The 12,880-nt window shown below is 39.7% G+C and overlaps 1 protein-coding gene across 1 annotated transcript in view; it reads left to right on the top strand.

Annotated features, from left to right (window-relative positions):
* The window catches only part of LOC136858625 (centrosomal protein of 120 kDa), a 453,009-nt gene that overhangs the window by 378,795 nt on the left and 61,334 nt on the right, over positions 1-12,880 (top strand). The window contains exon 12 of the mRNA XM_068228779.1: positions 3,231-3,398. Coding sequence (XP_068084880.1) covers positions 3,231-3,398 — 168 coding nt within the window. The remainder of the gene's footprint in view (positions 1-3,230; positions 3,399-12,880) is intronic.

A 12,880-nucleotide genomic window follows, 5' to 3' on the forward strand; every position in this document is an offset into this window, starting at 1 on the left:
AAGGTCTGTCTAGACAATTATATGCCTTATTAAATTCAACAAATGTTATTACTCTAGATTTGTTTTGTTTTCTGTAGTATGCCAGATTATCACTCTAAAATTAAATTAATTTTAGAGTGATAATCTGTTCAACACAAATTCTCCAGTGTCTAAAGCCTCCCTGGTATTCCCTTAACTCTTGATCTAGTAGATCTTTAATCGTTCCATATAAAATCTTGGAAAAAATATTATGTATGTGTAGTCCAAGATAGATGAAAATGAAAACCTACAACCTGTTTTCCAATCATTGACCGGGTCAGGGATGGAATGAATGAAGCTCCCTTCTTGCGTTGAGGATAGGAATTGTGCCATTTGCTGAGGCCTGTCGCACTCCTCTGGGGCAATGATTAATGACTGACAGACGAAATGAAATTATATTACAGTGTGTTGCTGGAATGAAAGATGACAGGGAAAACTGGAGTACCCAGAGAAAACCCTGTCACGCCTCCACATTGTACAGCACAAACCTCGCATAGAGTGACCGGAATTTGAACCACAGAACCAGCGGTGAGAGGCCAACGTGCTGCCGCCTGAGCCACAGAGGTTTCTGTAGTCCAAGATAGATAATCCTCTATAATTATCCAGGTTACTCTTACCTCTTTTTTTTTTTTTTTTTTTTGAAGAAGGTGTATTAAGGCTGTTGTCCAATATTCCAGAAATTGTTTAGTAATCCAAATTTTTGTTAAAGCCATGTGTAAGGAAATTCAAACTGTGTTACTTTAATATTACCACATCTCTACAAAAACCTGGTCTTCTGTGCATGTCCTATAGTTTTTAAGTTCTTTGAGTGTTTTTTTCTCATTCTTGAAATGTTGGAGGTTCTATGTTATTAAATTTTGATTTTTATTGGGGTATTTGCATTAATTTGTAATTGTTCCTTAGGTTCTTCACAATTCAAAAGTTTACTGAATGCTTTTGCCATAATCTCAGCATTTCATTATTACTATGTGTTATTTTTCCATTTTCATCTTTCTACATTGATGTAGGAGGAGCATATTTCTGTAGTTGTCTTGCAGAAATTTTATAGTCTCTAGAATTGGTGCTATGATACAGTAATTAACTTCTATAGAGTTTATTATATCCCTATGAAATTCTCTTTTAATTCTTCTAATATTTTGTGAGAATTTCTTCCTGATATTTTTAAGGTTGATAACATTTTCTTCTGCTGTATGAATTTGGAAATTTAACCATGCCTGATGTCTCTCCTTTTTAATTTCATCACATTCTGTTGTCCACCAGGCATGTATTTTATAAGGGTGCAATGGAGCTAAATTTTTAGCTTGTTTTTTTGAGAACTGGGATCAATTCTTCAAGATCAACCATCAATTTTATTGTTTACGTGACTTCCTTATGTTGGTCATGTTTTTATTAAATGGTGTTCGTCACAATTCCTCTTTTCTTTATTAGTTTTTATGTTCTTCTTTAGTGGTGTGAATTTAAGTTTAATTTTAGAATGTAGTGATCAGAACCAGTATCTATTCCTCTTAATACTTTTGCATTATGAATTTCCTTATGGAAAAATTTATCCATATAAACATGGTCCAGCTACCATTCCCCTTTCCTCCAATTAGGATGCTTCCAAGTTTTAAGCTTCTTTGGTTTCCTTTTGAAATATGTAGATTTACTTATAAGGTTTATGCTCTCTGCATAGTCTTTGGTCATTCTTGTTTGTAAATTTATGTGGAGCCCATTTTCCAGTTGTATCTCTATTTTTTTTGTTCCCTTCCTAATTGGCATTAAAGTCTCCTAATAAAATTTTAACATTACTCTTATTTATTTTGTTTATTATGTGTTCAAGGAGACCCCGTAATTTATCCACTTCTTTCTTTGCTTGTGTTAGAATTTTTTTTATATTAGGGGCATGGGCATTTATTATAGTATAAATTTTGTTTGTTTTAAAGGTCAGATTTGCAATTCTTAGTGATATTGCTTGAAAATCAATTATAGAATGTATTATTTTTAAATTCAGCATAAATCCTGTTTCAGGTTGGGGATATTAATTCATAACTCCTTAGTCAGGTATCCCATTATAAATTCTATAACCTTGTGAATTACAATTAAATTCTTTCTCATTTCTTGAAAGAACAATACTCAAATTTTTTGTTTATCTAATTCATCTGTAAAATTCTTAAGTTTTCCAATTTTAAGGAGAGAGGTAATGTTCAACGTTGCAATATAGTTCATTTGTTGACTTTTAACCCTCTTAAGTTTAGTTGGTTGCAAATGCTCCGATCATTGCTGTCTTTCAATTGGCTACCACCGAATCCAAAGTAGCCTTCTCGTGAAGCCTGATTGGACAAAAGGGTGGAATTATTTTCCTAAAAGACCTTTCCATATTGACTATCGAAGGTAATGAACCTTAAATGGAACAAGCTTCGAATTACAACTGTGGTTGTTAACCACAGAGGTTGTTGTGTTTTGATCCACAAGAGCTATTTCATTTCACTCAAGTCCACTGGCAAGCTGGTGAGGACCCGTCTGGGATGAGCCACGTCAGAATATCACCTCTCCACCTGCTACGACAGCGAAGTAGTTTAGTAGAGTTTTTAAATTATTATTATTATTATTATTATTATTATTATTATTATTATTATTATTATTATTATTATTAATCGATACGGCCACCTGTGGGCCACGTTTACACAATCTTCCTTCTGTCACGCAGACTGATACCCTTCTCTTTACACTCTCGCCAAAGATTCTTGAGTCTTTGACTTCTTCTTGCTCGTTCTTCCACCGAGATGTTCCGTGGCTTCGCATGTTGCTCTTCAGACGCATCCCTCAATCATCATATCATCAGTGACAGGTGAAGAAAAGACAGAGAGGGTCTGACTGATTGGAATGACACAAGTTAGATAATAATAGGTCAGGATCCTTCTTTTTTATTTTTTTGATAAAGATCAACTTCTTTTTTCTTTTCCAAAACATTTAAACTTACTTTTTTTTCATTCCAGTTACACCTCTTTCACGGTAAGTGGCTTATCAATTACTTCATTTCCTGTAATGCTTTACTGTTTTATAAAGTAGATTATTCCAATTAACTTTCTGCTTTTAACTGTTATTTTCCTGTAATAATCTTGTTCTGGATATAATTTCCCTCTTACAGAGTCATTGGTTTATCAATTTATGCCGTGTCATGTTTCTGAAAAGTTTATTTCTTTAAGAAAAAAATTTTCTCTTTGATGTTTCAGATTTCTCAGCTGGAACTAGAAAAAGACCAGTTAAAAGAAAGAATAGATGTGTTACAGAAAGAAAATGAGAATCTGAAGAATAAACTCAAAATACAAGATAAACACTTGGAGAGACTCCGGAAAGCCACGTTGACAGAGGAACAGACAGCATCTCTCCTTCAAGAATTGGTTAGCAATTTAGAAATTTTCTTTCATTGTTTCATATGGAATTGTAAATTGTTTTTTCTTTGAAAGCACATTAAAACTAGGACATAAAATTACTTATAACAGTCAGACTGAGGAGCTCAGAAGGCTGAATCATAGAGATTGTTTTGTGTGAAATGCCATCCAGGACAAACAAATTTGTTTGATCTCTAAAGCTCATGCCTCCTGCAACAACCACATCAGGAAAGCCTTTACTGCTCCCCCCCCCCCCCCCCCAATGACTGCTGTCTTCGGATTCCCTAAGCAATCTAACACTTTGTAACAACATATCATGCTGGCCTACACAAAATCAATCACATCTAAAACAAAAATTCTTTCTTCCCTCATCCTCACCTACACCCAAGGCCTTATTCCAAACAGCCCCATTGTCACATTCAGGTACCCACCTAACCTCAAAAATATTCTCGCTCACTATGAACCATACTAACCTCCACCCCCTTCTGGTTCTTTCCTCTGTGAACGCAGCCGATGTAGGACCTGTTGTTTACATATACAGTACCAGGCATCAAAAACGAGGCTTACCCTATACAAGGTCGTCATGATTGCACTTCATCCACCATCATCTACCAGCTTCAGTGCAAACTCTGCCCAGACTTTTACATTGGCATAACCAACAACAAACTGGCTAAATGTATATGTACCTGCAAAACCCCGAATATGAATCTTTCTATCCCCATTCACACCAGGCACCATCAAACCACGTTTGTTGAGTGTTTCAAAGTTGAAGTCCTCAAAATATTTACCCTAGCTTCCCACCCTCTTGCCCTTAGAGATTCTGAAGTTGGACTTCAACTGGTGCTGAGGTCTAGGGAAGCAGCTGGTCTTAGCGTAAGGTAACTGCTGCTTTTTCTACCCATTCACTTGTCTGTCTGTTCTCCCACTCCCTGTACCTTACACAGCACCTACTTGCCAACATTGACCCCTACTATTATTATTCTTTCCTCTGCTGATGAAGGCTGCAGCCAAAAATTTTTGAGCCTTGCCTTTCTTTTATGTGTATTCTATCCACACGGTCTTACATTGTAATGGCATAAATGATGATACCCTTAGAAAATCTGAAATATTTGTCCCGAATGAGTAAATTTATAATACCAATAAAAATGGTCCGTTATTGGATGTTATAAATTTTCCAACTAACTCATTCCTGGTTGCCAGCATTTTGCCCTCGTGTGCTAGGTTGGGCTCATCATTTGGTACCTAGTACACCTACCAAGACGCTGGTCAGTGCATACCGTTTATGCCAATAATAATAATAATTTTGTGTGGCTATTTCTAGCCGGTGCAGCCCTTGTAAGGCAGACCCTCCGATGAGGGTGGGCGGCATCTATAGGTAACTGCGTATTATTGTGGTGGTGGATAGTGTTATGTGTGGTGTATGAGTTGCAGCAATGTTGGGAACAGTACAAACACCCAGCCCCTGAGCCATTGGAATTAACCAATGAAGGTTAAAATCCCTGCCCCAACCAGGAATCGAACCCGGGACCCTCTGAACCGAAGGCCAGTACGCTGACAATTCAGCCAATGAGTCTGAATCTTTTCTAATTACTTTGGGCCATAGCATTGAGTCGCCCAAGAGAATGATTTTGTCAGCTTGGGGTATTTTTGTTAGAAGTATGTCAAGTTGGCAATAGAATGCTTTTCATCTTCTTCACAAGTTCTTAAATGGAGTGTTGTCTATAACAAGTTTTGTAAAAGTGAAGTTACGATCATCTTACAGGAGTATTCAGCTCATTCACTCAACACTGCATATTAACGATGGCACTGATTTTGTGCATCTGTCCGCAGTGACGTGCCAAGATGTTCCAAGTTTCCATTCTCACTGCTTCGTGACCTGAGTGATCATAGTCCTCATTTTAGCAGCTGGGGAGAGACATTTCCTGTCACTGAAGTCAGGACGCAGTACATGCGGGAATGTTATCAGTGCAGTGTAAAACGCCAACTAAAATGTTATGGTGATTATTGTGTGTAGTATTTTACCCACTCTGAAATGTATTCAAGAGGCAAATTGTTGATTTAGTAAGGAACATGGCTGCTTATTTAACTCAGTTCCAAGGCAAGTGTATGTTCATTTGTTCAGCAGGACCAATCATGTTTATGTGTCTGAGAGATAGTTTTCACCAGCAACACCTACAGCCTCCGATTAGAGGAAAATGTGGAAGTTCAGCCAGAAACGAGGAAGACAGGAGTCAGTTCACACTTTCGTACTTGGTTATGCTTATAAGAGGCTGTTACCAGTAGCCCTGGAAAAGAATAAAGACCTACTGTCTTTATGTCCACACAATCTCATTCCACATATGTATGAACATGTCTACAAAAATCTGAAAACTGCTACAGCTGAACCAACTTAATCAGGCACAATTAGTGACTAACAAAGACTTATAGAAGTAAGTGGTCTCACAGTTCATTTAGTTAGGTTTTTATATTTGTATTTTCTGAACAATAGAAAATTTGGGAAGGTAATAATAATAATTATTATTTTTAACGGGGGAGTGTGGGAAATCTTTCATGAGACACTTGTGAGGGTCAGCACTCCAAGGCATGTGAGATTCCTACTCAATAAAACCCACACACCCTTTTCCCACGGCGTATATCTCCGCCCCGGAACAGCTCTTGCATTACTTTGCATTAGTACGTGGAAATTTCACATGAAGGCTGTGTTAGTAAAAAATCGTGCATGGGCATACGTAGCTGGGATAAAGGTTAAGCCTGAAACGGTCAGCGAGAATTCAGCCGCTATTACAGAATGGGAAGAATGTGACAGTGAAGCAATGTCAGATATCATCTTGGCGGTTCAACCGTCGGAATTGAAACAGGTAAAAGATTGTCACTTTGCGTGAACTGTGGCTAAAACTAGAGTCGATTTACCAATCGAAGGCACCTGTGCGGAAAGCAACATTATTAAAGCAGATCGTGCTTCAAAGAATGAGTGAAGATGGGTTGAATGCGATAATATGCGGAGATTTTTCGACGCCGTGGACAAGCACAATGCTATGGACGTGGCAATCAATGATGATTTGTTATCCATATTACTTCTGTATAGCTTGCCAGTCAGTTTCGAATACTTTTGGTGCGCGATAGAATCTCGCGACGAACTTCCAAAGCCCGAGGTATAACGCATAAAAATTGTCAAAGAAAGTGACGCGAGGAGCAGTGATCGGAACAACATGATGCAAAACTGTATGACTGTTGAACGAAAATACAAGAACATGAATTATAGAAAGCCCACAAGCCAAGTTGATAAAGGCGAAAAAGGAGTATCCACATCTCTTCGTTGCTATCGTTGTAAAAAGATAGGTCATAAGGCGAAGGGAGTGCAAATCGAGTAAGAATGTTCATGACTATGGTAACAAGGCCGAAGGGAGTACCTCGCTATATATTTCGTCAGAACTGAACTCGTGCAAGTTCGTGACGGACCGCGACGCAGATACAGTATGGTGCCTCGGTAGCGGCTGTACATCGCACATGTGTAAAAATCTGGATTATTTTTCACAAGTAGAATCCGATGTTTCTGACGATTTAAAATTAGCGAACAGTTCTACTACGAAATTAAGTGCAAAAGGTGTTGTGACAATGTCAATGAACGTTGATGGTTGTGATAAAAGTTTCAACCTAAGCGATACATTATACATACCTGATCTGCGTACCAATCTACTCTCAGTCGGGAAGATCGTGTACAGGAATCACCGCGTAGTGTTTGACAAAACATCCGCACGAGTTACAGATGCGAACGATAGTACCTTATTCATTGCACATAGAAAAGACGGACTTTATTATGTTAATAGGTCATAAACCAAAGACCAGGGAAAACTTGCCCAAGCTGAAGATACGCGCAAAGGGTCTATTATGGACTGGCACATCCGATTAGGTCATTTAACATAACAGATCTACATGAGGCTGTGAAGAATAAAAGGATAGAGGAAATCGAAGTCATCGACACTGAAGAGGATTTTGAATGTGAGATCTGTCTCCATGGAAAGATGACACGTGCCTCTTTTCCGAAGAAGTCCTGTATTAGAATGGAACCAGGGGAATTGATTCATTCCGACAATTGCGGCCCTATAAGGGTTTCCTCGAATGGAAACGCGCGTTACTTCGTCACATTTGTCGAGGATGCAACTGGATGTTGTGAAGTGAAGTTTCTTCGTCAGAAAAATGAAGTCATTAATGAGTTTCAGGACGTCAGAAAACATCTGGAAATACAGAAAACCGCGAAGATATATATTTTGCCGTCTGATAATGGTACAGAATACGTTAATTCCCAGTTCGACGCAGTGTTGAAAAGCTGCGGGATCCTACGGTGCCTGACGATTCCGCGTAACCCGGAGCAAAATGGAGTAGCGGAAAGGAAAAACTGTACACTCATCGAGATGGCCAGATGTTTATTAATGCAGTCCAGACTTCCTCCTTATTTATGGGCAGAGGCTGTTTCAACAGCGAATTACATTAGGAACAGATGTCCTACGAGTAAACTGGGTAGACGAACTCCTTACGAAGCCTGGACTGGAAAGGTTCCAAATGTTTGTAAATTCGAAAGATTCTGATGTAAAACCTACTGCCTAAATCGATCGCCGAACATAGGAAAATTCGACCCTCGGGGAAGAAAGGGCATATTCCTCGGATATGCGGAGCAGTCCAAAGGTTTCAGAGTTTGGATACCACAGGAATGAAAAGTGGAAATCTCACGTGATGTCAAGTTCTTGAACGGAGACAGAAAATAGCAAAAATACGATCTCGATATTTTTCCAAGTCAGCACCCAAATGTAGAGCACTTTTGATGAAGGTAATCCCAGGATAGAGCCAGAGCAGGTTGATCCTTTCATCAATTTAAACATAACTCCTAGAGACACAGAACGTACAGAAGGCACCAATGATCCGGAAAATTCTGAAGAAGAATTACTTGGCTTTGAAAATGAACCAGAAACAGAAATACGACAATCTCGACATGCTTCAGGAAGACAGACAAAAATTGATCCATTCGGGAACACGAGGCAGACCTCAAAAGCTTTTCCAGGAACACGGTGGAGGACAAATTGATTCGGTATGTCTGGCTGTGGTTCCAATTCAGATGGCATTTTCAGGTCCAGAGAAAAATGAGTGGATGCTGGCGATGGCAGATTAATTTGTCTCTATTCTGTGAAACAAGACCTGGGATCTTGTAGACCACCCAGAAAATAGGATGACAATTGGAAGTCGTGTAGTAATTAGGAATAAGTACAGAGCAAATGGTGAGATCACAAGAAGGAAGGCTAGAGTCGTGGCCAGGGGCTTTTCTCAGAGGCCAGGTATAGATTATACTGAAACATTCGCACCAGTAGCATGACTCAGCTCAATACGAATGGCTATTGCGCTCGCTGCTCATCATGGAATGTATGTCCGACAATTCGATGTAGCAACTGCATACTTAAATGGAATTGTTGAAGAGGAAATCTTTATGGAAGTACCAAACTACACCAGGGAATTACTCAAATTCATCATAGAGGAAAGTAATGCAACATCCGAGATCATAGCTGAAGCCAAGAGGATGCTGAAAATGTTGAGCAAGGATTGTGTGTGCCAGATTAAAAAAGCTCTATATGGCTTGAAGCAGGCTGGCCGCTGTTGGTACCAACGCTTGAACGAGCAACTACTAAAGCTTGGTGTCTAACCAACGACCGGCGATTCGAGCGTCTATGTGAAGGTTTCAGATGCTGATGCTCTCTTAATTATAGTTTATGTTGATAACATTTTAATTTTGTCACGAAACTCGAAAGAAATTGACAAGGTTCGCAAATTTCTACAAAAGTCGTTTGAGGTCAAAGACCTAGGAGACATTAAGTACTGTCTCGGGATTGAGTTTTCTCGAGATGAATCCGGTATCACCTTGAAACAGAAGGGTTACGTTATGGACATCTTAGATCGCTTTCGAATGTCTGATTGCAAGCCCATGGCCACACCAATTGAAGCTGGAATTAAACTGTCAAGATCAAGTACTTGGTCCAAGGATGATGGCGAGAGGCGCCCCTACAAAGAGCTCATAGGTGTGTACCTATCAACTGCAACACGTCCAGACATATCTCATGCAGTGAGTGTCTTAAGCCAATACAATGATTCAATTGGCAAAGAACACTGGCAAGCGTCAAAGAGCGTACTGAGGTACCTGAAGGGTTCTGTTGATGTGGGATTCACCTTTGGATGCGATACCAGTTATTTAACTGGCTATGTAGGGGCTGATTGGGCTGCATGCTTCAACGATCACAGGTCATACACTGGCTTTGCCTTTACAATATATGGCGGAGTCGTAACTTGGGAATCCAGGAAACAACGGACAGTGGCATTGTCCTCAACGGAGGCTGAATTTATGGCCTTGAGTGAGGCTTCAAAAGAGGCAGTGCACTTACTACAACTAGCAAGGGAGGTAGGCATTAACAGCGTGTCGACTGTACAGCTATATAACGACAACTTTGGAGCTCAGAAGCTTGCTGGAAATCCTGTTTTCCACTCTCAGACTAATCACAATGATGTGCGACATCATTGTGTACGAGAGGTTCTTTCATCTGGGGACATTCACCTCGAATACTTGTCATCTGGGAGGATGCCTGCAGATATATTAACCAAGGGACTACCGACGGATAAGCACTGGAAGTGTTTACAATGTCTGAGTATCAGAAGACTGAAACGTTGAAGCTGGTTCAGCCTTCGCGAGGGGATGTTGAGAATATTTATATATATTCATATGACTCTGGCTGAGCCACCATCAAGTAGCGCCACCTACACACTACGTTTTCTTTGTCCATTCTGAAACGTCACGATTGTAATCTGCATGTCCATTGTTTATCACTGCATCCATCTTGTGATTTACGTATGTAATAAATAGTGTCATTTTAATATAAACCGTGCCGACCTTATTACTTTCCGAAACATCGTGCTTTTCAACATTATTATTATTTTTATATGTTGAAAAGGCACGTTGTTTCAGAAAGTAATAAGGACGGCACGGTTTATATTAAAATGACACTATTTATTACATACGTAAATTATAGATGGATCCAGTGAAAACAATAGACATGGAGATTACAATCGTGACGTGTCAGAATGGACAAAGAAAACGTAGTGTGTATGTGGCGCTACTTGATGGTGGCTCAGCCAGAGTCATATGAATATATATGAATATTCTCAATACCAGTGGCGGCGCGTTCTGTATGTTCAGTGGTTCAGTGAACCCCCTAGAAATATATAACTCTCATTAAAATGGTTAATCAAGTGCATATTTCTTTAAATACGTCTGTAAATTTGCGCTCGGAGCGATAATTTTGACATCAACACTCGATTGCTCTCCGGAACTAGCGAAAAGGTTCAATTTCTGGATTGCGGGCGCGCGTGGTGGGACGTAAGGAGGGCGACCATGCCGCGGGGACGTGTGAGGCAAGGGGGGTAACCCGAGAACAAAGCTAAACTATCGCTGGTGACTAGACCAGCTCTTCGCAGCCCTCGACACGATCTACATCGAACAAACCCGAAGTTAGCCGATGTACTGTCTCAAAGCGCGCTGTTAAAATTTGCTGTATATGGTACGTTTTTGAAGGGATTTTAATTTCACGATTTTGCGTTTTAGACGTAATTAACCACAATGAATCAAAATACTTTGGTAACTAGGATTTGTATAACATAAGTAGGCATACGTAGCCTATGTGTATGTAATTATCGTAAACTTTTAATCAGTAAGAAGTGCTCGTAAAAGCAAAATACGTCAATAAAAGAACATAAGTAACAACAGGCTGACTAACACGTTCTTGAAGCAGTATTTATTTCTGACCCTTCAATTTAACCACTTCCGGAACAGAACTGTAGTGAATATCTACTCAAGGCTTTGTTAAGTAAAGTGTTCTATTGTATCTGACATTTGTTATCACTGTGTTTGGCGGTGTCTTGATGCGTGTGTCGTGTATTCATCAGTCTGGAAATGAATACCATTCAGTTTCTTCTCGAGAATACCTTTCCAACACTTGGTTTAGAAGAAAAATGCAGAATAAAGCAGCTGGGCAGGCCTCTTCCCTCCCTGAACATTATTCAGAAGCAAAATAGTAGAGGTCAGGATTTTTGTAGAACATTTAAGCCGCAGATTTACGAGAGGAATACTTGGCTATGTGGTTGCGAGATCATTAATAGGCTTTTCTGTTTCCCGTGCTTGCTTTTTGCTAAGGGTAAGGACACGAATTGGACAAAAAACAGGGGTATCAGATCTCAGCCATTTAACACAAAAGATCAAAAAGCACGAAGCATCTATTACACATAAGAGTGCATGTTTGGATCTTTCAGTTCTGGGGAAAACAGTTATTAGGCAGCAGCTAAGGAGTGCTTTCAGAAGGAATATTGAGGGACATAATGATAGTGTGAGAAAAAATAGGTACGTGCTCTCAAAGATCATTGACTGCGTGAAGTTCTGTGGTGAATTTGAACTTGCTTTGAGAGGTCATGACGAAACACTCGATTCAAACCATCCAGGCGTATTCAGAGGACTCATTAATTTTACTTCGGCATTGGATACCGTTGTTAGGGGTCATTTCAACAGTGCTACAGTCTTCAAGGGTACGTCGAAAGACATTCAAAATGATATTCTGGAATGCATGTTGCAAGTGTGTCGCGAGAATATTTTAGCTGAAGTAGCTACTGCAGATTTCGTCTCCGTAATAGCAGATGAAACATCTGATGTGTCTTCAAAGTGTCGGTTAGTCATTTTACTTCGATATGTATTAGCTAATGGGGAGCCTGTTGAAAGGTTCTGGACTTTCTTAAACCCAGCAGGAAATAACGCCTTCTCATTAGCCGATTGTATAAAATGGGTCCTCACTGAAGTAGTTGGAGAGCACAAAGAAAAAGTAGTCTCTCAAAGTTACGATGGTGCCAATGTTATGAGTGGCCGACACTGCGGTGTACAAACAATTGTAAGGGAAGACTACCCATTTGCTTACTTTGTGCATTGTTACGCCCATCAATTGAATTTAATTCTGGCCCAGGATGCTAGCCACAGCAAAGAAGTGCGATTGTTCTTTGCCACCACTGGGGAGATTCCAGCATTTTTTTCTCATTCGCCTCAGAGAGTGGCTATTCTTGATGAGGTTGTGGGCAGAAGAGTTCCGCAAGGCTCAGCTACGAGATGGAACTTTAAATCAAGATGTGTTCTTACATTGCATGAGCATAAGGAAGCAATAGTGGAATGCTTGGAGAAAATTGAAGACACGAGCAGACAAACAGCTACTATGAACCAGGCACACGGACTGCGTCAGAAAATACAACAGCCAACGTTTACTTTTTGGTTAGAGTTTTTTTACAGGGATATGCCTCACGTGGACATTCTATACAGCCAAGTACAAAAGCGTTCTGCTAACCCTGTATCAGTGCGAAGTACAGTAAGCTCCTTTGAAACGGCAAAGTAAGGGACAATGTTGACAACATTGTTGTGGAGGAAA

Source organism: Anabrus simplex, chromosome 1 (assembly GCF_040414725.1).
Source record: "Anabrus simplex isolate iqAnaSimp1 chromosome 1, ASM4041472v1, whole genome shotgun sequence".
In the NCBI taxonomy this organism is placed as follows: domain Eukaryota; kingdom Metazoa; phylum Arthropoda; class Insecta; order Orthoptera; family Tettigoniidae; genus Anabrus; species Anabrus simplex.